Source organism: Bombina bombina, chromosome 2 (genome assembly GCF_027579735.1).
Source record: "Bombina bombina isolate aBomBom1 chromosome 2, aBomBom1.pri, whole genome shotgun sequence".
Classification (NCBI taxonomy): domain Eukaryota; kingdom Metazoa; phylum Chordata; class Amphibia; order Anura; family Bombinatoridae; genus Bombina; species Bombina bombina.
Window position 1 is genome coordinate 267,194,196 of NC_069500.1, and position 26,563 is coordinate 267,220,758.

A 26,563-nucleotide genomic window follows, 5' to 3' on the forward strand; every position below is an offset into this window, starting at 1 on the left:
ACCGACTCAGAAAAACCACGTTTTGATAAAATCAAGCGTTCAATTTCCAAGCAGTCAGCTTCAGAGAAGTTAGATTTTGATGTTTGAATGGACCCTGTATCAGAAGGTCCTGTCTTAGAGGTAGAGACCAAGGCGGACAGGATGACATGTCCACTAGATCTGCATACCAAGTCCTGCGTGGCCATGCAGGCGCTATTAGAATCACTGATGCTCTCTCCTGCTTGATTTTGGCAATCAATCGAGGAAGCAGCGGGAAGGGTGGAAACACATAAGCCATCCCGAAGTTCCAAGGTGCTGTCAAAGCATCTATCAGAACCGCTCCCGGATCCCTGGATCTGGACCCGTAGCAAGGAAGTTTGGCGTTCTGGCGAGACGCCATGAGATCTATCTCTGGTTTGCCCCAACTTCGAAGTATTTGGGCAAAGACCTCCGGATGAAGTTCCCACTCCCCCGGATGAAAAGTCTGGCGACTCAAGAAATCCGCCTCCCAGTTCTCCACTCCCGGGATGTGGATTGCTGACAGGTGGCAAGAGTGAGACTCTGCCCAGCGAATTATCTTTGATACTTCCATCATTGCTAGGGAGCTTCTTGTCCCTCCTTGATGGTTGATGTAAGCTACAGTCGTGATGTTGTCCGACTGAAACCTGATGAACCCCCGAGTTTTTAACTGGGGCCAAGCCAGAAGGGCATTGAGAACTGCTCTCAATTCCAGAATGTTTATTGGCAGGAGACTTTCCTCCTGATTCCATTGTCCCTGAGCCTTCAGAGAATTCCAGACAGCGCCCCAACCTAGTAGGCTGGCGTCTGTTGTTACAATTGTCCAGTCCGGCCTGCTGAATGGCATCCCCCTGGACAGATGTGGCCGAGAAAGCCACCATAGAAGAGAGTTTCTGGTCTCTTGATCCAGATTCAGAGTAGGGGACAAGTCTGAGTAATCCCCATTCCACTGACTCAGCATGCACAATTGCAGCGGTCTGAGATGTAGACGTGCAAAGGGTACTATGTCCATTGCTGCTACCATTAAGCCGATCACCTCCATGCATTGAGCTACTGACGGGAGTTGAATGGAATGAAGGACACGGCATGCATTTAGAAGCTTTGTTAATCTGTCTTCTGTCAGATAAATCTTCATTTCTACAGAATCTATAAGAGTCCCCAAGAATGGAACTCTTGTGAGAGGAAAGAGAGAACTCTTCTTTTCGTTCACTTTCCATCCATGCGACCTTAGAAATGCCAGAACTAACTCTGTATGAGACTTGGCAGTTTGAAAGCTTGAAGCTTGTATCAGAATGTCGTCTAGGTACGGAGCTACCGAAATTCCTCGCGGTCTTAGTACCGCCAGAAGGGCACCCAGAACCTTTGTGAAGATTCTTGGAGCCGTAGCCAATCCGAATGGAAGAGCTACAAACTGGTAATGCCTGTCTAAGAAGGCAAACCTTAGATACCGGTAATGATCTTTGTGAATCGGTATGTGAAGGTAAGCATCCTTTAAATCCACTGTGGTCATGTACTGACCCTTTTGGATCATGGGTAAGATTGTCCGAATAGTTTCCATTTTGAACGATGGAACTCTTAGGAATTTGTTTAGGATCTTTAAATCCAAGATTGGCCTGAAAGTTCCCTCTTTTTTGGGAACCACAAACAGGTTTGAGTAAAACCCTTGTCCTTGTTCCGACCGCGGAACCGGATGGATCACTCCCATTAATAACAGATCTTGTACACAGCGTAGAAACGCTTCTTTCTTTATCTGGTTTGTTGACAACCTTGACAGATGAAATCTCCCTCTTGGGGGAGAGAATTTGAAGTCTAGAAGGTATCCCTGAGATATGATCTCTAGCGCCCAGGGATCCTGAACATCTCTTGCCCAAGCCTGGGCGAAGAGAGAGAGTCTGCCCCCCACTAGATCCGGTCCCGGATCGGGGGCCCTCGATTCATGCTGTCTTTGGGGCAGCAGCAGGTTTCCTGGCCTGCTTGCCCTTGTTCCAGGACTGGTTAGGTTTCCAGCCTTGTCTGTAACGAGCAACAGCTCCTTCCTGTTTTGGTGCAGTGGAAGTTGGTGCTGCTCCTGCTTTGAAATTCCGAAAGGGACGAAAATTAGACTGTCTAGCCTTAGCTTTGGCTTTGTCTTGAGGCAGGGCGTGGCCCTTACCTCCTGTAATGTCAGCGATAATTTCTTTCAAACCGGGCCCAAATAAAGTTTGCCCCTTGAAAGGTATATTAAGTAATTTGGACTTAGAAGTTACATCAGCTGACCAGGATTTTAGCCACAGCGCCCTACGTGCCTGAATGGCGAATCCTGAGTTCTTAGCCGTAAGTTTGGTTAAATGTACTACGGCCTCCGAAATGAATGAATTAGCTAGTTTAAGGACTCTAAGCCTGTCCGTAATGTCGTCCAGCGTAGCTGAACTAAGGTTCTCTTCCAGAGACTCAATCCAAAATGCTGCCGCAGCCGTAATCGGCGCGATGCATGCAAGGGGTTGCAATATAAAACCTTGTTGAACAAACATTTTCTTAAGGTAACCCTCTAATTTTTTATCCATTGGATCTGAAAAAGCACAGCTATCCTCCACCGGGATAGTGGTACGCTTAGCTAAAGTAGAAACTGCTCCCTCCACCTTAGGGACCGTTTGCCATAAGTCCCGTGTGGTGGCGTCTATTGGAAACATCTTTCTAAATATTGGAGGGGGTGAGAACGGCACACCGGGTCTATCCCACTCCTTAGTAACAATTTCAGTTAGTCTCTTAGGTATAGGAAAAACGTCAGTACTCGCCGGTACCGCAAAGTATTTATCCAACCTACACAATTTCTCTGGTATTGCAACAGTGTTACAATCATTAAGAGCCGCTAAAACCTCCCCTAGTAATACACGGAGGTTCTCCAATTTAAATTTAAAATTTGAAATATCTGAATCCAATCTGTTTGGATCAGAACCGTCACCCACAGAATGAAGCTCTCCGTCCTCATGCTCTGCAAGCTGTGACGCAGTATCAGACATGGCCCTAGTATTATCAGCGCACTCTGTTCTCACCCCAGAGTGATCACGCTTGCCTCTTAGTTCTGGTAATTTAGCCAAAACTTCAGTCATAACAGTAGCCATATCTTGTAATGTTATCTGTAATGGCCGCCCAGATGTACTAGGCGCCACAATATCACGCACCTCCCGGGCGGGAGATGCAGGTACTGACACGTGAGGCGAGTTAGTCGGCATAACTCTCCCCTCGCTGTTTGGTGAAATTTGTTCAATTTGTACAGATTGGCTTTTATTTAAAGTAGCATCAATACAGTTAGTACATAAATTTCTATTGGGCTCCACCTTGGCATTGGAACAAATGACACAGGTATCTTCCTCTGAATCAGACATGTTTAACACACTAGCAATAAACTTGCAACTTGGTTACAATCTTATTTAACAAAAACGTACTGTGCCTCAAAGAAGCACTAAACGATTAAATGACAGTTGAAATAATGAACTGAAAAAACAGTTATAGCATTAATCCTTGAAAACAACACAACTTTTAGCAAAGGTTTGTTCCCATTAGTAAAGTAACAATAATTAAATTTGAAACATAAAAATTACAGAGCAACGTTTTTAATCACAGTCAATATATAAGTCTCACAGCTCTGCTGAGAGAATCTACCTCCCTCCAAAGAAGTTTGAAGACCCCTGAGTTTTGTTAGAGATGAACCGGATCATGCAGGAAATACAAGAGTAACTGACTGGAAAATTTTTGATGCGTAGCAAAGAGCGCCAAAAACGGCCCCTCCCCCTCACACACAGCAGTGAGAGAGAAACGAAACTGTCACAATTAAAACAAGCAAACTGCCAAGTGGAAAAATAATGCCCAAACATTTATTCACTCAGTACCTCAGAAAATGCAAACGATTCTACATTCCAGCAAAAACGTTTAACATAATAAATACCTATTAAAAGGTTTAATGTACTTTTAACAGAGTAATTCCAGTGAAATACCATCCCCAGAATACTGAAGTGTAGAGTATACATACATGTCATTATAACGGTATGGCAGGATTTTCTCATCAATTCCATTCAGAAAATAAAAACTGCTACATACCTCAATGCAGATTCATCTGCCCGCTGTCCCCTGATCTGAAGCTTTTACCTCCCTCAGATGGCCGAGAAACAGCAATATGATCTTAACTACTCCGGTTAAAATCATAGTAAAAAACTCTGGTAGATTCTTCTTCAAACTCTGCCAGAGAGGTAATAACACGCTCCGGTGCTATTGTAAAATAACAAACTTTTGATTGAAGTTATAAAAACTAAGTATAATCACCATAGTCCTCTCACACATCCTATCTAGTCGTTGGGTGCAAGAGAATGACTGGGAGTGACGTAGAGGGGAGGAGCTATATGCAGCTCTGCTGGGTGAATCCTCTTGCATTTCCTGTTGGGGAGGAGTTATATCCCAGAAGTAATGATGACCCGTGGACTGATCACACATAACAGAAGAAAAAGCACACGTAGCTAATGCACCCCTTTGGCCGCAGAACTCTAAATCTAGGCGTTAGACTTTAGATCAACTGATTTTTCTTACATGGGCAGATACCTAGATGAATCCCTAAAAGGGATGGCACAGATTACAGGAGTACAAGAACAGTGGGAATATTTTAAAAATGCTATTCTAGATGCAACTAAACACTGTATTAGGCTTGTTTGTAACAGTAAAAGAAAAAGAAAACCAATCTGGTTTTCAAGGGAAGTAGCACATGCAGTTAAGAAAGAAATTCAAACTCACTGGCTCAGAAGAGGATAAAGAAAAATGGAGAACCCATCAAAAGATGACAAAGCAGTTAATCAGAAAGGATAAAGCTGATGCAGAAGAGAAAATAGCACAATCTGTAAAAAACGGTGACAAAATTGTGAAAACACAATTTATGCTTACCTGATAAATTTATTTCTCTTGTGGTGTATCCAGTCCAAGGATCATCCATTACTTGTGGGATATTCTCATTCCCAACAGGAAGTTGCAAGAGGACACCCACAGCAGAGCTGTAATATAGCTCCTCCCCTAACTGTCATAGCCAGTCATTCGACCGAAAACAAGCTGAGAAAGGAGGAACCATAGGGTGCAGTGGTTACTGTAGTTTAAATTTAAAAATTACCTGCCTTAAAATGACAGGGCGGGCCGTGGACTGGATACAACACAAGAGAAATAAATTTATCAGGTAAGCATAAATTGTGTTTTCTCTTGTAAGGTGTATCCAGTCCACGGATCATCCAATACTTGTGGGATACCAATACCAAAGCAAAAGTACACGGATGAAGGGAGGGACAAGGCAGGAACTTAAATGGAAGGAACCACTGCCCGTAAAACCTTTCTCCCAAATATAGCCTCCGAAGAAGCAAAAGTATCAAATTTGTAACATTTTGAAAAAATATGAAGCGAAGACCAAGTCGTCGCCTTGCAAATCTGATCAAAAGAAGCCTCATTTTTAAAGGCCCAAGTGGAAGCCACAGCTCTAGTGGAATGAGCTGTAATCCTTTCAGGAGGTTGCTGTCCAGCAGTCTCAAATAAAAAGAGGTTTGCCCGAAGCCTTTTGACCTCTTCTCTGTCCAGAGTAGACAACAAACAAAGCAGATGTTTGACGAAAATCTTTAGTAGCTTGTAAGTAAAACTTTAAAGCACGGACCACGTCCAAATTGTGTAACACAAGGATGGAACAACAATCTCTTGATTGATATTCTTGTTAGATACCACCTTAGGTAAGAACCCAGGTTTGGTACGCAGGACTACCTTATCCGTATGAAAAATCAGATAAGGAGAATCACATTGTAAGGCAGATAGCTCAGAGACTCTACAAGCTGAGGAAATAGCTACCGAAAAAAGAACTTTCCAAGATAAAAGCTTGATATCTATGGAATGAAGAGGTTCAAACGGAACTCCTTGAAGAACCTTAAGAACCAAGTTTAAGCTCCATGGTGGAGCAACAGGTTTAAACACAGGCTTGATTCTAACTAAAGCCTGACAAAATGCCTGAACGTCTGGAACATCTGCCAGACGCTTAACTAGCTGACAATCCTTTTTCCAAACCTTCTTGGAGAAAAGATAATATCCTGGCCATCCTGACCTTACTCCATGAGTAACCCTTGGATTCACACCAATAAAGATATCTACGCCATACCTTATGGTAAATTTTCCTGGTGACAGGCTTTCGTGCCTGTCTTAAGGTATCAATAACTGACTCGGAGAAGCCATGCTTTGATAAAATCAAGCGTTCAATCTCCAGGCAGTCAGCCTCAGAGAAATTAGATTTGGATGGTTGAAAAGACCCTGAAGTAGAAGGTCCTGTTTCAGAGGCAGAGACCATGGTGGAAAGGATGACATGTCCACTAGATCTGCATACCAAGTCCTGCGTGGCCACGCAGGTGCTATCAGAATCACAGATGCTCTCTCCTGCTTGATCTTGGCAATCAGTCGAGGGAGCAGAGGAAACGGTGGAAACACATAAGCCAGGTTAAAGACCAGGGCGCTGCTAGAGCATCTATCAGTGTCGCCTTGGGATCCCTGGACCTGGATCCGTAACACGGAAGCTTGGCGTTCTGGCGAGACGCCATGAGATCCAGTTCTGGTTTGCCCCAACAATGAATCAGTTGTGCAAATGCCTCCGGATGGAGTTCCCACTCTCCCGGATGAAAAGTCTGACGACTTAGAAAATCCGTCTCCCAGTGCTCTACACCTGGGATATGGATAGCTGATAGGTGGCAAGAGTGAATCTCTGCCCAGCGAATTATTTTTGAAACTTCTAACATCTCTAGGGAACTTCTCGTTCCCCCTTGATGGTTGATGTAAGCTACAGTCGTGATGTTGTCCGACTGAAATCTGATGTACCTCAGAGTTGCTAACTGAGGCCAAGCCTGAAGAGCCTTGAATATCGCTCTTAGTTCCAGAATATTTAATGGAAGGAGAGACTCCTCCTGAGTCCACGATCCCTGAGCCTTCAGGGAGTTCCAGACTGCACCCCAACCTAGAAGGCTGGCATCTGTCGTAACAATTGTCCAATCTGGCCTGCGAAAGGTCATACCTTTGGACAGATGGACTCGAGATAGCCACCAGAGAAGAGAATCCCTGGTCTCTTGGTCCAGATTCAGTTGAGGGGACAAATCTGTGTAATCCCCGCTCCACTGATTGAGCATGCATAGTTGCAGCGGTCTGAGATGTAAGCGTGCAAACGGCACTATGTCCATTGCCGCTACCATTAAGCCGATTACTTCCATACATTGAACCACCGAAGGGCGCGGAATGGTATGAAGAACCCGGCATGAATTTAGAAGCTTTGATAACCTGGACTCCGTCAGGTGAATTTTTATTTCTACAGAATCTATCAGAGTCCCTAGAAAGGAAACTCTTGTGAGTGGGGATAGAGAACTCTTTTCCTCGTTCAGTTTCTACCCATGCGACCACAGAAATGCCAGTACTATGTCCGTATGAGACTTGGCAATTTGGAAGTTTGACGCCTGTATCAGGATATCGTCTAAATAAGGGGCTACTGCTATGCCCTGCGGCCTTAGGACCGCCATAAGTGACCCTAGAACCTTTGTAAAGATTCTTGGGGCTGTAGCTAATCCCAAGGGAAGAGCTACAACTGATAATGCCTGTCTTAAAAGGCAAACCTGAGAAACCGATGATGATCTTTGTGTATCGTAATGTGAAGATAAGCATCCTTTAGATCCACTGTAGTCATATATTGACCCTCCTGGATCAGTGGTAGGATGGTACGAATAGTTTCCATCTTGAACGACGGAACTTTGAGGAATTTGTTTAAGATCTTTAGATCCAAAATTGGTCTGAAGGTTCCCTCTCTTTTGGGAACCACAAACAGATTTGAGTAAAAACCCTGTCCCTGTTCCTCCTTTGGAACTGGATGGATCACTCCCATAACTAGGAGGACTCGTACACAGTGTAAGAATGCTTCTCTCTTTATCTGGTGTGCAGATAATTGTGAAAGGTGAAATCTCCCTTTTGGGGGGGAAGCTTTGAAGTCCAGAAGATATCCCTGGGATATAATTTCCAACGCCCAGGGATCCTGAACATCTCTTGCCCACGCCTGGGCAAAGAGTGAAAGTCTGCCCCCTACTAGATCCGTTCCAGGATAGGGGGCCGTTCCTTCATGCTGTCTTAGAGGCAGCAGCAGCCTTTTTTACCTGCTTACCTTTTTTCCATGCCAGGTTTGGTCTCCAGACCGTCTTGGATTGAGCAAAAGTTCCCTCTTGTTTATTATTAGAGGAAGTTGATGCCGCACCTGCCTTGAAATTTTGAAAGGCACGAAAATTGGACTGTTTGGCCCTAGATTTGGACCTGTCCTGAGGAAGGGCATGACCTTTTCCTCCAGTGATATCAGCAATAACCTCCTTCAACCAGGCTCGAATAGGGTCTGCCCCTTGAAGGGAATGTTAAGTAGCTTAGATTTTGAAGTCACGTCAGCTGACCATGATCTAAGCCATAGCGCTCTGCGCGCCTGTATAGCAAAACCAGAATTTTTAGCCGTTAGTTTAGTCAAATGAACAATGGCATCAGAATAAAAGAATTGGCTAGCTTAAGTGCTCTAACGGCTAGATTTAGAGTTCGGCGGTAGCCGTGAAAACCAGCGTTAGAGGCTCCTAACGCTGGTTTTAGGCTACCGCCGGTATTTGGAGTCACTCAAAATAGGGTCTAACGCTCACTTTTCAGCCGCGACTTTTCCATACCGCAGATCCCCTTACGTAAATTGCGTATCCTATCTTTTCAATGGGATCTTTCTAACGCCGGTATTTAGAGTCGTTTCTGAAGTGAGCGTTAGAGCTCTAACGACAAAACTCCAGCCGCCGGAAAATAGCAGGAGTTAAGAGCTTTCTGGGCTAACGCCGGTTCATAAAGCTCTTAACTACTGTACCCTAAAGTACACTAACACCCATAAACTACCTATGTACCCCTAAACCGAGGTCCCCCCACATCGCCGCCACTCGATTAAATTTTTTTAACCCCTAATCTGCCGACCGCCACCTACGTTATACTTATGTACCCCTAATCTGCTGCCCCTAACCCCGCCGACCCCTGTATTATATTTATTAACCCCTAAACTGCCCCCCACAACGTCGCCGACACCTGCCTACACTTATTAAACCCTAATCTGCCGAGCGGACCTGAGCGCTACTATAATAAAGTTATTAACCCCTAATCCGCCTCACTAACCCTATCATAAATAGTATTAACCCCTAATCTGCCCTCCCTAACATCGCCGACACCTAACTTCAATTATTAACCCCTAATCTGACGACCGGAGCTCACTGCTACTATAATAAATGGATTAACCCCTAAAGCTAAGTCTAACCCTAACACTAACACCCCCCTAAGTTAAATATAATTTTAATCTAACGAAATTCATTAACTCTTATTAAATAAATTATTCCTATTTAAAGCTAAATACTTACCTGTAAAATAAATCCTAATATAGCTACAATATAAATTATAATTATATTGTAGCTATTTTAGGATTAATATTTATTTTACAGGTAACTTTGTATTTATTTTAACCAGGTACAATAGCTATTAAATAGTTAAGAACTATTTAATAGTTACCTAGTTAAAATAATAACAAAATTACCTGTAAAATAAGTCCTAACCTAAGTTATAATTAAACCTAACACTACCCTATCAATAAATTAATTAAATAAAATACCTACAATTACCTACAATAAAACCTAACACTACACTATCAATAAATAAATTAAATACAATTTCTACAAATAACTACAATTACATAAACTAACTAAAGTACAAAAAATAAAAAAGAACTAAGTTACAAAAAATAACAAAATATTTACAAACATAAGAAAAATATTACAACAATTTTAAACTAATTACACCTACTCTAAGCCCCCTAATAAAATAACAAAGACCCCCAAAATAAAAAATTCCCTACCCTATTCTAAATTAATAAATGTAAAAGCTCTTTTACCTTACCAGCCCTGAACAGGGCCCTTTGCGGGGCATGCCCCAAGAAAATCAGCTCTTTTGCCTGTAAAAAAAACATACAATACCCCCCCCCCAACATTACAACCCACCACCCACATACCCCTAATCTAACCCAAACCCCCCTTAAATAAACCTAACACTAAGCCCCTGAAGATCTTCCTACCTTGTCTTCACCATCCAGGTATCACCGATCCGTCCTGGCATCCGGTGCTGAAGAGGTCCAGAAGAGGCTCCAAAGTCTTCCTCCTATCCGGCAAGAAGAGGACATCCGGACCGGAAAACATCTTCTCCAAGCGGCATCTTCGATCTTCTTCCATCCGGTGCGGAGCGGGTCCATCTTGAATCAGCCGACGCGGATCCATCCTCTTCTTTCTGTGTCTCCCGACGAATGACGGTTCCTTTAAGGGACGTCATCCAAGATGGCGTCCCTCGAATTCCGATTGGCTGATAGGATTCTATCAGCCAATCGGAATTAAGGTAGGAATATTCTGATTGGCTGATGGAATCAGCCAATCAGAATCAAGTTCAATCCGATTGGCTGATCCAATCAGCCAATCAGATTGAGCTCGCATTCTATTGGCTGTTCCGATCAGCCAATAGAATGCAAGCTCAATCTGATTGGCTGATTGGATCAGCCAATCGGATTGAACTTGATTCTGATTGGCTGATTCCATCAGCCAATCAGAATATTCCTACCTTAATTCCGATTGGCTGATAGAATCCTATCAGCCAATCGGAATTCGAGGGACGCCATCTTGGATGACGTCCCTTAAAGGAACCATCATTCATCGGGAGACACAGAAAGAAGAGGATGGATCCGCGTCGGCTGATTCAAGATGGACCCGCTCCGCACCGGATGGAAGAAGATCGAAGATGCCGCTTGGAGAAGATGTTTGCCGGTCCGGATGTCCTCTTCTTGCCGGATAGGAGGAAGACTTTGGAGCCTCTTCTGGACCTCTTCAGCACCGGATGCCAGGACGGATCGGTGATACCTGGATGGTGAAGACAAGGTAGGAAGATCTTCAGGGGCTTAGTGTTAGGTTTATTTAAGGGGGGTTTGGGTTAGATTAGGGGTATGTGGGTGGTGGGTTGTAATGTTGGGGGGGGGGTATTGTATGTTTTTTTTTACAGGCAAAAGAGCTGATTTTCTTGGGGCATGCCCCGCAAAGGGCCCTGTTCAGGGCTGGTAAGGTAAAAGAGCTTTTACATTTATTAATTTAGAATAGGGTAGGGAATTTTTTTATTTTGGGGGTCTTTGTTATTTTATTAGGGGGCTTAGAGTAGGTGTAATTAGTTTAAAATTGTTGTAATATTTTTCTTATGTTTGTAAATATTTTTTTATTTTTTGTAACTTAGTTCTTTTTTATTTTTTGTACTTTAGTTAGTTTATGTAATTGTAGTTATTTGTAGAAATTGTATTTAATTTATTTATTGATAGTGTAGTGTTAGGTTTTATTGTAGGTAATTGTAGGTATTTTATTTAATTAATTTATTGATAGGGTAGTGTTAGGTTTAATTATAACTTAGGTTAGGACTTATTTTACAGGTAATTTTGTTATTATTTTAACTAGGTAACTATTAAATAGTTCTTAACTATTTAATAGCTATTGTACCTGGTTAAAATAAATACAAAGTTGCCTGTAAAATAAATATTAATCCTAAAATAGCTATAATATAATTATAATGTATATTGTAGCTATATTAGGGTTTATTTTACAGGTAAGTATTTAGCTTTAAATAGGAATAATTTATTTAATAAGAGTTAATTAATTTCATTAGATGTAAATTATATTTAACTTAGGGGGGTGTTAGTGTTAGGGTTAGACTTAGCTTTAGGGGTTAATCCATTTATTATAGTAGCGATGAGCTCCGGTCGTCAGATTAGGGGTTAATAATTGAAGTTAGGTGTCGGCGATGTTAGGGAGGGCAGATTAGGGGTTAATACTATTTATGATAGGGTTAGTGAGGCGGATTAGGGGTTAATAACTTTATTATAGTAGCGCTCAGGTCCGCTCGGCAGATTAGGGGTTAATAAGTGTAGGCAGGTGTCGGCGATGTTGAGGGGGGCAGATTAGGGGTTAATAAATATAATATAGGGGTCGGCGGTGTTAGGGGCAGCAGATTAGGGGTACATAGGGATAACGTAGGTTGCGGCGGTGTACGGAGCGGAAGATTAGGGGTTAAAAATCATATGCAGGGGTCAGCGATAGCGGGGGCGGCAGATTAGGGGTTAATAAGTGTAAGGTTAGGGGTGTTTAGACTCGGGGTACATGTTAGAGTGTTAGGTGCAGACGTAGGAAGTGTTTCCCCATAGGAAACAATGGGGCTGCGTTAGGAGCTGAACGCTGCTTTTTTGCAGGTGTTTGGTTTTTTTTCAGCTCAAACAGCCCCATTGTTTCCTATGGGAGAATCGTGCACGAGCACGTTTTTGAGGCTGGCCGCGTCCGTAAGCAACTCTGGTATCGAGAGTTGCATTTGCGGTAAAAATGCTCTACGCTCCTTTTTTGGAGCCTAACGCAGCATTTTTTTGAACTCTCGATACCAGAGTTAATTTTATACTGCGGCCAGAAAAAAGCCCGCGGAGCGTTAACAGCCCATCTACCGCCAAACTCCAAATCTAGGCCTAAGTTTGCCAAGTATGTCATCCAATGGAGTCGCTACCTGTAAAGCCTCTTCCAGAGACTCAAACCAATACGCCGCAGCAGCAGTGACAGGGGCAATGCATGAAAGGGGCTGTAGGATAAAACCTTGTTGAATAAATATTTTCTTAAGGTAACCTCTAATTTTTTATCCATTGGATCTAAAAAAAAAAAGCACAACTGTCCTTGACAGGGATAGTAGTACGCGTTACTAGAGTAGAAACTGCTCCCTCCACCTTAGGGACTGTCTGCCATAAGTCCCATGTGGTGGCGTCTATTGGAAAAAAAATTCTAAAAATAGGAGGGGAAGATAACGGCACACCTGGTCTATCCCATTCCTTATTAATAATTTCTGTAAACCTTTTAGGTATTTGGAAAAACATCAGTACACACCGGCACTGCAAAGTATTTATCCAGTCTACACAATTTCTCTGTCACTGCAATGGTATCACAGTCATTCAGAGCAGCTAAAACCTCCCTAAGCAACACGCGGAGGTGTTCAAGCTTAAATTTAAATGTAGAAATATTAGAATCAGGTATCTTTCCTGCGTCATTAACATCACCCACTGACTGAAGCTCTCTTTCCTCAGCTTCTGCATATTGTGAGGCAGTATCAGACATGGTTCTTAAAGCGTCAGTATGCTCTGCATTTTGTCTCACCCCAGAGCTATCTCGCTTATCTCTAAGTTCAGGTAGTCTGGCTAATACCGCTGACAGTGTATTATCCATGACTGCCGCCATGTCTTGTAAAGTAAATGCTATGGGCGCCCTAGATGTACTTGGCGCCATTTGAGCGTGAGTCCCTTAAGCGGGAGTCAAAGGGTCTGACACGTGGGGAAAGTTAGTCGGCATAACTTCCCCCTCATCAGATTCCTCTGGTGATACATTTTTTAAAGACAGAAAATGATCTTTATTGCATAAAATGAAATCAGTACATTTGGTACACATTCTAAGAGGGGGTTCCACCATGGCTTTTAAACATAATAAACAAGGAGTTTCTTCTATGTCAGACATGTTTATACAGAATAGCAATGAGACTAGCAAGCTTGGAAAACACTTTAAATCAAGTTAACAAGCAAATATAAAAAACGGTACTGTGCCTTTAAGAGAAACAAATTTTGTCAGAATTTGAAAAACAGTGAAAAAATGCAGTAAATCAAATGAAATTTTTACAGTGTGTATAATAGGCTAACAGAGCAGTGCACCCACTTGCAAATGGATGATTAACCCCTTAGTTCAAAAAATGGATAAAAAAAACGAAATAGACGTTTTTTAACAGTCACAACCAACTGCCACAGCAAGCTGTGGCCCTACCTTCCCCAATAATAGACTTTGGAAAGCCTTTGGGCCCTTTAGAGATGTCCTATAGCATTCAGAGGGCCTTTGATGGAAGCTGGATGTCACAGTTTGTAATTTTAACTGCACCAACTGTAACTTTTATACTACAACAGTGGAAATTGTTTCTAGTCAAAATTTAAGCCAGCCATATGGAAAAAACTAGGCCCCAATAAAGTTTTATCACCAAAGCATATATAAAAATGATTAAACATGCCAGCAAACGTTTTATATTGTAAATATCATAAGGCTATTAAACCTGGGAGTAAGCATGATACCAGTCGTTATTAAATCACTGTATTCAGGCTTAAGTTACATTAATCTGGTATCAGCAGCATTTTCTAGTGTTTTCCATCTCTCGAAAAAATTATAACTGCACATACCTGATAGCAGAATAAACTGCACGCCATTCTCTCGCTGAAGTTACCTCATCTGTGTAATCCCCTCAGACATATGTGAGAATAGCAATGGATCTTAGTTACAACCTGCTAAGATCATAGAAACCTCAGGCAGATTCTTCTTCTATTTACTGCCTGAGATAAAATAGCACAACTCCGGTACTATTTAAAAATAACAAACTTTTGATTGAAGAAAATAAACTAGCTATATTTAACCACTCTCTCCTACAACGTCCTTGCTTGTTGAGAGTTGCAAGAGAATGACTGGCTATGACAGTTACGGAAGGAGCTATATTACAGCTCTGCTGTGGGTGTCCTCTTGCTACTTCCTGTTGGGAATGAGAATATCCCACAAGTAATGGATGATCCGTGGACTGGATACACCTTACAAGAGAAAAGAGAAAAACTAACAGAGGAATAGTTAGACTCAAGAATGAGGATAGAGTAGTGGAAGAAGATAAACAAAGAGCAAACTGTTTAAATGATTACTTTTGTTCAGTCTTTACAACAGATGGTAAAGATAGTGAGATTCTATTAAGGGATGTTACTATAAATAATAATGTGAGTAGTACTTTTCTTTTTACAGAGGAAGAGGTTTCAAGGGCTTTATCAAAAATAAAAGTTAATAAGTCTGTGGGTCCAGATAATATTCATCCAAGGGTTCTAAGTGAACTTCGATCCGTAATAGCTACTCCATTAGCTGATTTATTTAATCAGTCACTTCAAACTGTTCCAAAAGACTGGAAAATTGCCAATGTAGTCCCTCTTCATAAAAAGGGTAGTAGGGAAGATTCTGCTAACTATAGGCCAGTCAGTTTGACCTCAATTGCAGGGAAATTAATGGAAACTCTTTCAAAGGAAAGACTTGTATCTTTCATTCAGACAAACAACTTAGAAGACAAAGGACAGCATGGTTTCACTGCTGGAAGATCATGCCTGACTAATCTAATTGATTTCTTTGACCATGTAACTAAAATAATAGACCAGGGAGGAGCCGTAGATGTTGCATATCTAGACTTTAGCAAAGCATTTGACACCGTCCCACACAACAAACATATTAACAAAATGTATTGCCTTGTGGGTAGAATGCTGGCTTAAAGATAGACGACAGAGGGTTTCAATTAATGGAGTACATTCAACTGAGGCATCAGTTACTAGTGGTGTTCCCCAAGGGTCAATTCTTGGGCCTGTTTTGTTTAACATGTTCATAAGTGATATTGGAAGTGAGCTTAAGGGGAAGGTTTGCTTGTTTGCTGATGATACAAAAATTTGTAACATGGTAGATGTTCCAGGAGGAGTTGATCAAATGAACTGTGATATTAATAAACTAGAGGACTGGTCAAATAAATGGGATCTGAAATTTAATATTACCAAGAGCAAAATTATGCATATAGGATCCAAAAACCCAAAGGCCAATTATAGTCTCAATGGTATATTACTGACTGTAATTAAAGAAGAAAGGGATTTGGGAATTTAAAATTTGGTACACAATGCTGCAGTGCAGCCAGCAAGGCCAGTCAAATGCTTGGTTGCATTGGAAGAGGTTTTAGTAGCAGAAATAGCAAGGTTCTTATGCCACTTTACAGATCATTAGTTAGACCAAATATGGAATACTGTGTACAGTTCTGGAAACCATATCTTCAGAAAGATATAAATAAACTAGAAGCTGTCCAAAGGAGGGCTACTAAAATGGTACATGGTCTAAAATATAAAACGCACAAAGAAAGATTCTATGTTCTAAATATGTATAGTTTAGAGGATAGAAGGGAAAGAGGTGACATGATAGAAACCTTCAAATATATGAAGGGACTTAATAAAATAGAAGCTGAAAGCATTTTTCACAAAAAAATAAATGCCAAAACAAGGGGTCACAATCTAAAGTTAGAGGGTAGTAGATTCAGGATAAAATTTGAGGAAGCATTTTTTTACAGAAAGGGTGGTGGATTCATGGAATAAACTTCCATTTGAAGTGGTAAACACAAAGACTGTAAAGGAATTTAAAAATGCCTGGGACATGCATAAGGCTATCCTAAGGAAAAAGTAACATGTAATATGGGTAGACTTGATGGGCCTTTTTGGTTCTAATCTACTGTCAAATTTTATGTTTCTAAGTTTTAACTATTTCTTGATCTAATATGTAGATTAAAGGCTGGTATATTGTATCAAACAATGAAACACAAGCACACATTGGGCCAAATAATATGCAATTAATTTATTACTAAAACAACATATTTTACGAATAGGGTAGTTCATACTAATGCACCACCAAACATATACCACTGCAAAGGATAGCCTAGATCAAATAAAAACGGTACTGACAGCAAATAAAAATCACAGATAAATTACCAGTGTTATTAAACATATAGGCCTCGCTTCCATTGAGTCGTTAAAAATGGAGCCGTAAGCTACCGAAGCGGCCGACAACTAAAAGTAATTTACAGCTGCATTTTAGTACCAGGTTTCCATTGAAAAGATTAGCGTGTTGCGCGCAGTCGCTCTTTTCGTGTAGCTGTAAGTTAACGTTGTGTTAACGCTTCCATCTGACGTCGGATTTCTTGAAAATCAATTAGTTGCTAAGGTAACCCGACCTTATGCTATAGAATTTACGTTTAACGTCCGTGCTTCTTACCTGTGATCGCCTCTCAAGAAAAATAAAAAAACACATCCATATTTTTAATAATCAAATACTATTTTCTAATATAATTATATTTAACACTTCATAAATATAAGTAATATTTCTTGCTGCCCTAGGCATAGGTATAGTTTGCATTCTGTAGATATGTTCTTGCATATATTATTATATTTAAATATATACTGATATTTCTATTAGAATATAAGTTCAACTATTTCTATACATGAGACAACAATAAATATTACTTATAACAATTTATTTCTACATTAAAACACTTGCATTATTTGCAAGTTTTATAATTTCAATAGAAAATAGGTCTCAAAAAGCACAATTTTCCTCTTTTACACCTAGTTGAGCTGGGGGTAATATATCTCAATGTATCGACAGCCTCCGACAATGTATTAACGGTTAGCGCTTTCATTGGAAACCTGGTATAATTTATCGATTAACGGCTTCTATTACTTTCTATAGGACGCGAAGATCTTTTCGGCAGCCGAAGTCCGGCTGCCGATATCGAGGTATAACGCGCCATTGGAAACAGTCGATAAACGATATTGCTTCCGACAGCATATTTATCGGTTTGCGAGTGCACGCAAACTGAATTACGACTCAATGGAAGCGAGGCCATAGATGGGTAATTCAACACTTAGCAAAGTACTGTTAACCAAAGGCAAAAAGAGACCCCAGAGCAAAGTCCCAGATAAACAGACTTCTTTCCTTTTATAAACATATCCTCTGAGAGAAATAAAACCGTGATGATCACTATTGCTTGATTGTACCGTGACCTTAATAGAGCTGACAAGACAGAGGTAAGAGCGTCCTCCAAAATCAGTTTTTACAAATACAAGAATTTGTTGGTTAAAGGCTTGCTTATCTATAGTGGTAATTGAAGTGCAACAAAACATACAACCTTATCCTAGTTGTTTTAGCTTCAAGCAGCAAAGTCCGGGTATTTAAGGCATTTTCTGAGGCATAACAGATAACGGACCGGGACCACACCTCCGACATCCAGTCTCACCCAAATCGTTCCGTCTCGTCCCCTTGCTCCATGAGACACAGGTCGAACTTGAGACACAGGTTAACTTTGGTAGACTTTCCTCACCTCCGCCAGATCACTTCCGGACTTGATACTGTGCAACACCGTTAGTAGATACAGGTGCCCACAATTTCTGCATTAGTTTGAATGACTCTGTCGACGTGCGTTTCGCCCCACAATGCTTTGCGGTAGGGGCCTCGTCAGGACTGTCAATCACAATGTAACGCTTCATCTTTTATTTGTTGCTTTTCATTGAAGGAGTGGCTGAGGTGTGTGCTCGCTTACCAATCACGCAAGCATTCTTTGTTACACCTCCTTATTTATGCTACATAGCTTACATTTATTATCTAAGCTACAAAACTATCATACAGAAAAAAGCAACAAATTATGAAAACTAATAGGCGTAACAAATCCATTGCAGTACCAAAAGACCAATACATGCTGAGTCTCTATAAAACATCTCTAAACAACATATGAGACACAAAGTAACTAGGCTCTCATATATCAATAGACAGCATAGGATGAATATATGAAACTATATATAATATAATGTGCAAGCATTTTCCTGCCAAAATAAATCTCATAAACCTTATTATACTCAAGTAGTTAGTTCTTTAGATTGCTTTTGTTTATTTATAAACCCAACATAATACAAATATTTATTTTTGAATCTATATACAGTATTGTTCAATTTATAAATCAGGAATGATTAAAAGCCAATATACAAATAAAATGAGATACTCATATTTCATTTATAAATGTATATATCATTCAGTTTACAAATTAGGAATGCTTTAAGACCATTATGTTAAGCCTTATCCAGCTTATCAAATTGTTGAAAATATTTAACCCAAAAAGGACCCATACTCAATTCTCTCATTTAGGCCAAGGGGGGACATTGTTTTAAGCACATATGTCCATCTTGCTTCTTTGTTTAAAAGACATTTATTGTTATCTCCTCCTCTGCCATTTGCTATGAATTTTAAAGAAACAGTACTACTGCTGTGGACATCCCTAAAATGTCGAGCTACACTTGTATCTCTTTCAAAGAGGATGTCATCTCTATGCCCCTGTACCCTGTCCTTGAACATTCGTTTCGTTTTCCCAACATAGAACAAGGGACAGGAGCATTGTAAGAGATATACAACTCCCACAGTGTTACAATTTGAGAAACATCTAATCTAAAATTGTTTCTCAGTATTTGCTGATGCATTAAATAAGAATGATCGTAACATTTTTCTGACGTATGCCCTCAGCGATAAAGAATTACCTTTTCTAGACATTTGTATTAAAAAGGAAGGGAATTGTATATCCACTGAAAACCATCGTAAAAATACTGCCACAAATAGTTTACTGGAAGCATCTAGTAGTCACCCAGAACCCCTAAAGAAAGGTATTCCTTATGGTCAGCTACTAAGATTAAAGAGAAATTGTTCCTCAAGGATGAAATTTGAACACCATGATGAGATAATGTGTAAAAAATTCATAGAAAGAGGTTACTCTCACAACCTAATTAAACATACGCTAAATAAAGTTAGGAAACTTAATCGAAATGATCTACTGTATTCTAAAAAAACTGATGTTACAACTGACAACTATATAAGATTCATTACTACATTTAATTGTCAATGGCAAAATATGAGATACATTTTATCTCACAATTGGCATTTGTTGTCCCTGGATGAGAAAATTGTTGAAAAAATAGGAAAAAAAACCTTATTGACTGCAAACAATTCACCTAACTTAAAGGACAAGTTAGTTAAAAGTAGATTTGTGAGGTCTGAACCTGAAAGGAGTTGGTTAAACAAGTACCAACAGGTCAAAGGAAATTTTCCCTGTGTACTGTCCATATATGCTTAAATGCAAATCCTTCTTAGCAAATACTGAGAAACAATTTGAGATTAGATGCTTCTCAAATTGTAACACTGTGGGAGTTGTATATCTCTTACAATGCTCCTGTCCCCTGTTCTATGTTTGGAAAACGAAACGAATGTTCAAGGACAGGGTACAGGAGCATAGAGATGACATCCTCTATGAAAGAGATATGAGCGTAGCTCGACATTTTAGGGATGTCCACAGCAGTAGTACTGTTTCTTTAAAATTCATAGGAATTGATCAAGGAATAACAAATGGCAGAGGAGGAGATAACAATAAATGTCTTTTAAACAAAGAAGCAAGATGGACATACGTGCTTAAAATAACGTCCCCCCTTGGCCTAAATGAGAGAATTGAGTATGGGTCCTTTTTGGGTTAAATATTTTCAACAATTTGATAAGCTGGATAACGCTTAACATAATGGTCTTAAATCATTGCTAATTTGTAAACTGACTGATATATAAATTTATAAATGAAATATGAGTATCTCATTTTATTTGTATATTGGCTTTTAATCATTCCTGATTTATAAACTGAACGATATATAGATTCAAAAATAAATATTTGTATTACGTTGGGTTTATAAATAAACAAAAGCAATCTAAAAAACTAACTACTTGAGTGTAATCCTAAAAGTTTATGAGATTTATTTTGGCAGGAAAATGCTTGCGCATTATTTTATATATAGTTTCCTATATTCATCCTAAGCTGTGTATTGATATATGAGAGCCTAGTTACGTTGTATCTCATATGTTATTTAGAGATGTTTTTTTTATTTAAATAGTTTTTTATTGACATTTTTATATTTAACAAAAACAAATAAATGAGTAACAAAGATCAGTAAATATGCATCAACATGTTGAATCACTATATTTCTTTACCAGTCATTGCAATGTGAATAATGGGAAAAAATAAAAGAAAAAGGTGGAGGGGGAGTGTGGACGGGGAATTGAAGGGCGTTCTGTATGAGGGTCAAGGGAATCTGGAGTAGAGGGTCTGATGAAGGGGAGAAATATAGTAAAACCTCCTTGTACCTTATCTGCTTAGAGATAATGACTTGTGTCTTAGATAGTTATAAGATCTATCTTTATATAGGTAAATAAGGGTTGTCTCTTCAAATTTATGTTGCTCTTTGCTCCCATAAAAAAAATATATCCAATATAAAGTCTTGCTTCCCTAAATAGCTGTAATGTCTCTTTTCTAGGGATAAAGTATGGATGACCTCAGCTACCCATTGATTAAAAGTGGGGGGGGAGTGTTTGTTTCCAAAGCCGGGGAATAATACGTTTGGCACATGTGAGCATCAGTTGAAGAGGTTTTTTACGATAGATACATTGTAAGTTAGTTACTTGATTTAGTACAATCATAGAAGCTGAGAGAGAGATCTGAGTGTTTAATGTAAGGTTAATACAGCGTTCAATTTGTGCCCAAAAAGTTGATAATTTACAACAGGACCACCAAAGGTGAGAGAGTGTGCCCGTTTCACCACAACGTCTCCAACAGATAGAGTTAGCTCCTGGATATATTTAATTTAGTTTCTGGGGTGTAAGGTACCACCGTGAAATGATTTTGTAATTAAGCTCTGTCAGGGTAAGTGCGGTCGAGGAAGAGTGAGTAGTGCGAAAACATTGTAGTCAGGTGTCTTTCGGGAGCTGAATCTTGAGTTCTATTTCCCATTTAGAAGTGCAGGAAGGTAGTCTGACTGTGTGTAGAACCCTTAAAAGTTTATGTGTGATAGAAAGGTGTGACTTATGAATATCTTTTGTAATGCATAGTTTTTCGAATGGATTGAGTGGACGGAGACAATTGTTCTTGTGGGGGCCATTCAAAATCGCTTGTCGAATTTGAAAATAGGGGAACCATTTATGGAAAGGAGAACCTATTGAATCTCTCAGAACAGTTCTATCTTTTATTTGAGACGAGTCTATAAGTAAAAATATAGGCATGTTTTTATAAGAAGCGTCCTCATGTTCGTATTTAAACTGGTGCTGGGAAAAAAAAGGGTGTTATTCAATAATGGGGTCATTGGTGAGATTGGAGAAGAAAGAGTGTTGGGGTGTTGGATAAGAGAATCCCATATAGCTAATGTCGTCCTGATGCATTCGTTAGCTTTAGTCAGTGAGGGTCTAAGAGGTTTAGGAAGCCAGCATATATCTCACATTCCATTTATTTTAAGTAAGGCTGCTTCTATTTGTATCCACACTTTAGAAGGGGGATTATGGTTCCATGAGATTATACGTGTTAAGTGTGTTGCTTTATGGTACAATGCTAAATTTGGTACATTTAGGCCTCCTTCCTCTTTTCTCAAGTACATGGTGTTGCGTGAAACTCTTGGCCTTTTATAATCCCAGATAAAGGATTCTAGCATCCTCTGATGAGTGCGTAGATAATGCCTTGGTATCGTTATAGGTAGGGCTTGAAATATATATAAGTATTTAGGAATTATCATTTTAATTGTATTTATTCGTCCAGACCAAGAAAGGTGGCCCTGCTTATGCCATGTCTGTAATAGGGAGAAGACGTTAGTTTGAAGTGTCGTGTAGTTATCATGAAATAGATTTTGAGGATTTTATGGTATATTCAATCCCAGATATCGGAGGGTATTTGTGACTGAGAAGGGAGTGTTTTGTGAGATGTAATCCATTTCCGCTGGATTTATATGAAAAGGAATGATGCTAGATTTATCCATATTTATTGAATAATTAGAAAATTGTTTATAAGTCTACAGGATTTGTATTAAGGCTGGTAGGGAGCTCAAAGGTGTTGTTAGAGTAAAAATAATGTCATCTGCAAAAAGAAGACATGTTTGTTGAATATTGCCAAACTTAATGCCTGAGATATTTGGATTATTTCTAATCTGAATAGCTAACATTTCTACTGTAATGGCAAATAAGAGAGGGGATAGTGGGCACCCTTGCCAGGTGCCATTAGATATTGGGAAAGTTTGTGAGATTGTATCGTTAACTTTGATAGACGCTCAAGGGTTGTTGTACAATGCCTGTACTCTGGATTAGAATTTGTCTGAGAGACCAAATTTTTTTTTTTTTTTTTTTTCCAAAATGTAAATTTTTAATGGTTCATTAAATTAACATTTTCTATTGCAATAGTTATTTTAACACTTAAAAAGTGTAAAAAGAAAAAAGGTACTTACTTGGTTATTCTCTATAAAGCATGAAATTAACACACACTGGTTTGTATTAGAAGTTTTCCCATTGTTACAACTTCTTCTCATATTAAGAAATGGATGCGATAAGTAAGTTATATTATCACATAACAAATAAGACATGGCCTGAAGTAATAAAGGAACACACACAAATTGATCAAAGCATCCGGTAACTATCATATATGTCTGCAAAAATAATAAAATCTAAGTACATCACTCCTGAAGGATATTTTGCAGGACAGGTAATTTGCAGCACTATTTGATGCCCTACCTGTAATTGGTGCAGTTTGTATTTACAATGGTACATACCAGACATGGCATTTGTACAATAACAATAACAATGCATGCAGTTATACAAACAGTTATACAGTAATGCATCAGGTTTTAAATATCACTCCAATATGATGACTGTAGTAAAGGGAAGCATTTAAAATATGCATTTTCATTTGTGTGTATTTTAAAGGAAACGTTTCCTGAAACTTTCATTTTGTAAAAAATGGGAGCAGACTTTGTAAGTACTTTTTTCTCAGGGGTCATTGTGCATTGTCTATTCCCTTTAAGATAGAGAGCAATCAGGAGACTGCCAACATTAAAATCGTGGCTCTGGCACCATGGCCTTTGATTGGCAATAGCACCTGAAGCCTATTCTTGGAGGGAAAACAACAGGGTGGTAGACTATAGGCCGGAAGTAAGGTTTTATTTAAAATCTGCATGAATTAAATATGTTTATGTTAAGTGCTTCTCTGTTTTGGTATCCTACAAGGGACACTGGAGTGTTGCATTACACCTTTCATGTTCCTTTAATCAGAAACTCTAGATTTTGTCTCCAAAAGCAGGCAATATTCACTGTGCTTCACACTATCCCGACTCTTCTATAACAAGGTTGTGTTTTCCTGCTCTCGTCTGGTTTCTCCATTTTTCTTTGTGATTTATAGATTGAAAATAGTAGAATAGGCTCAATAATGTTAATAACTCAAATAGTTAAACCCCAAATTATTGCTTTTATGTCAAACCAGAACTACACAAAAAAAGTAACAAAAAAAGGTTAAAGAACAATGCTATATAAATGTAATGATAGACACATGCTTGTTACATGTTAAATAAACTCAATATAAGTAGAGTTGGTCTAAGTTTCCTATAGTACCCAATATTCTATAGATTTAGTTAGATCCTGCATAGCTAATGTAAGTGATCAGCTACTCTGGCAAATGCACAGGAACCAATCCCCGACTTGGCCATCATCTCTAAGCACTGGGAAGCCTGTTCCAATGCCAACGATAGGGGTGGCTGCTTAGGCAAATTGTGTATATCTAGTATTGCACTGTTAAGAGATGCGCACACATGTTCTCTTTGTATTGGATCAAGCTGGTATCCGATGGGACTGTTCCAGGGATCAGAATATGCTAGCAAACTAAATGCATCCTTCAGCATATTCTTGTTAGTTACATTTTTTCCTCCTTCTCTTCTTAATTCTTCACTCATGACCTTCAATTCTCTCCCAAAACAGATCATTCTCTCAATTGCTGCTTGGCTGCCCCCACACAGTTGGCGCCTGACCTGAGCAGAATCAACCTCCATTTCAGTGTCACATTCTTCAAATCCATGGTCATGCTTTGAGCTGCCATTAAGAAATCCGTTGGATGAGGTTGAAGCAAAACCATTGGAATAGTGATCTGTCTCCATGTCTACATCATTGCTGTTGTAGCTGTTCATTTGCTGTGACAGTGTTTCATTTATACTGTTCAGTTCTGTTACGTTAAGGCTAGTAGGCTGATACTTGCTTCGACAGTGGGAATGGTGAGTTTTGTTTGAGATGACTCGATTACTGCAATTACTATCAGGACCTGGGTAACTGTCCTGAGACTTAGGACTACGGCCCCCTAGGCATCTTACCTCACTGTCTGTACCATTTACCATTTCTATGAACTGTCGTACTTTTAATGTGAAGAAAAGATTAGGATTTCTTTCTAGCAAACTTGGATATAACTGCTGTGTTGTTTCAATGGCTTCACCCATTCTTCCAGCCAGCACTAGTTTCTGAATTCTTTGTCTATTTTTAATTGATGTAAGCTCTTCTTGCACAGTCTGATCTGTGGACTTGGCAAATACCTCAGCTGTAGAGCAGTATCCATGGTGTACAAGGTATGACTACACCATCCTTTGTATTATGGATTGCCACTCTCCTCCTACAGGGAACCTTTCAATCTGTGCTTGAATTTTTGTTTTCCATTCTCGAATGTAATCTTCTATGTCAAACACAAATGGAGTCTGTCCAAAATTGGCATCAACTACTTCTCCTGGTGTCTGAAGTCCTACTGTTGGATATAAATTTGGCGGAAGATCTGTAAATGCAATACCTAAGCTATGTCCATTCTTGGTGTAGAAGCAAGTGTTGTCAATCAGATTGATGCAGCAGCCAATGACATCCCCAGTTGTGAAAGTGGGCCCATATGGTTGGCCAGTTCCAGAGGAGCAGAACGAATGTCCATCATCTCCATGGTAACCATAGGAATGCTTATCCCAACCTGGGAGTCTTTTAAGATTCACACCTTGAGTAGAAAGACCAATCCCCATATAACCATCTCTTCCTTTACTAATAATTTTCACTTCAAAGTAATATATACCACAGGCTGCTGGAATAGGGTGAGTAGCACGTACTGAAGCCGCATCCTTTGAGGTTTTTCCATGTCCTTTGTAATGGACGCGCAGGTTGCCGTGGGAAAGGCCCAGGTAGCTGCATTTGTCCCGGGGGCTCCATGCTCGGGGCGGAGGGTCTCGGTGGAGGAGGAGACGAGGACATGAAACACCACACGGGGGCCGAACAGAGCGCTCACACACAACACTGCAGAGAGACCGAATTTTGACAGGGCTGACCACATAAAGTGCCAGTCGACCCTGTCAAAGGCCTTCTCAGCATCAGTGGAAAGAAGCACCAGGGGGCTCGACTGATCATGGGAGGTGTAAATTGTATGTAGTAACCTAGTGGTGTTATCTTTTGCTTCGCGACCATTAATAAATCCTACCTGATCTGGGTGGATAACCTTCGGCAGAATATGACTGAGGCGATTGGCTAAAATCTTAGCGTATATTATAATATCGACATTTAGTAAGGAAATCGGTCTATAATTACCTACAATGTCCCTAGGCTTATCTGGTTTTGGAATCACTGTTATCATGGCATCTAAGAGTGATTGGGGAAACGCCAGGCCTTGATCTATAGACAGAAATAATTCATGTAAGTGTGGGCCAATATTTCCTATTAATAATTGATAGAATTTGGTAGGGAGACCGTCCGGTCCTGGTGACTTGCTATTTGGGAGGGATTTAATAGTATTTACAAATTCTTGTAAGGAGATGGGGGAGTCCAACATAGACAGGTCTTCTGTAGGGATTGATGGTACATGTATTGAGTCTAGGTACGCTTTTAACCTATCTTGTTTGTCCTGGTCGTTTGTATTATTAATATTGTATAGTGAGGTATAGTATGTGACAAAGCTGTTTATTATGTCT

General features: G+C 39.8%; 2 protein-coding genes across 2 annotated transcripts in view; both read right to left on the reverse strand.

Annotated features, from left to right (window-relative positions):
* Positions 1-26,563, reverse strand: part of TMEM232 (transmembrane protein 232) — a 403,406-nt gene that overhangs the window by 29,487 nt on the left and 347,356 nt on the right. The window lies entirely within an intron of this gene.
* On the reverse strand, positions 24,136-25,841 carry LOC128648712 (ran-binding protein 9-like). Its single transcript, XM_053701536.1, is given in 1 exon segment — positions 24,136-25,841. A coding segment is annotated over 1 exon segment (1,395 nt). The 5' UTR covers positions 25,628-25,841; the 3' UTR covers positions 24,136-24,232.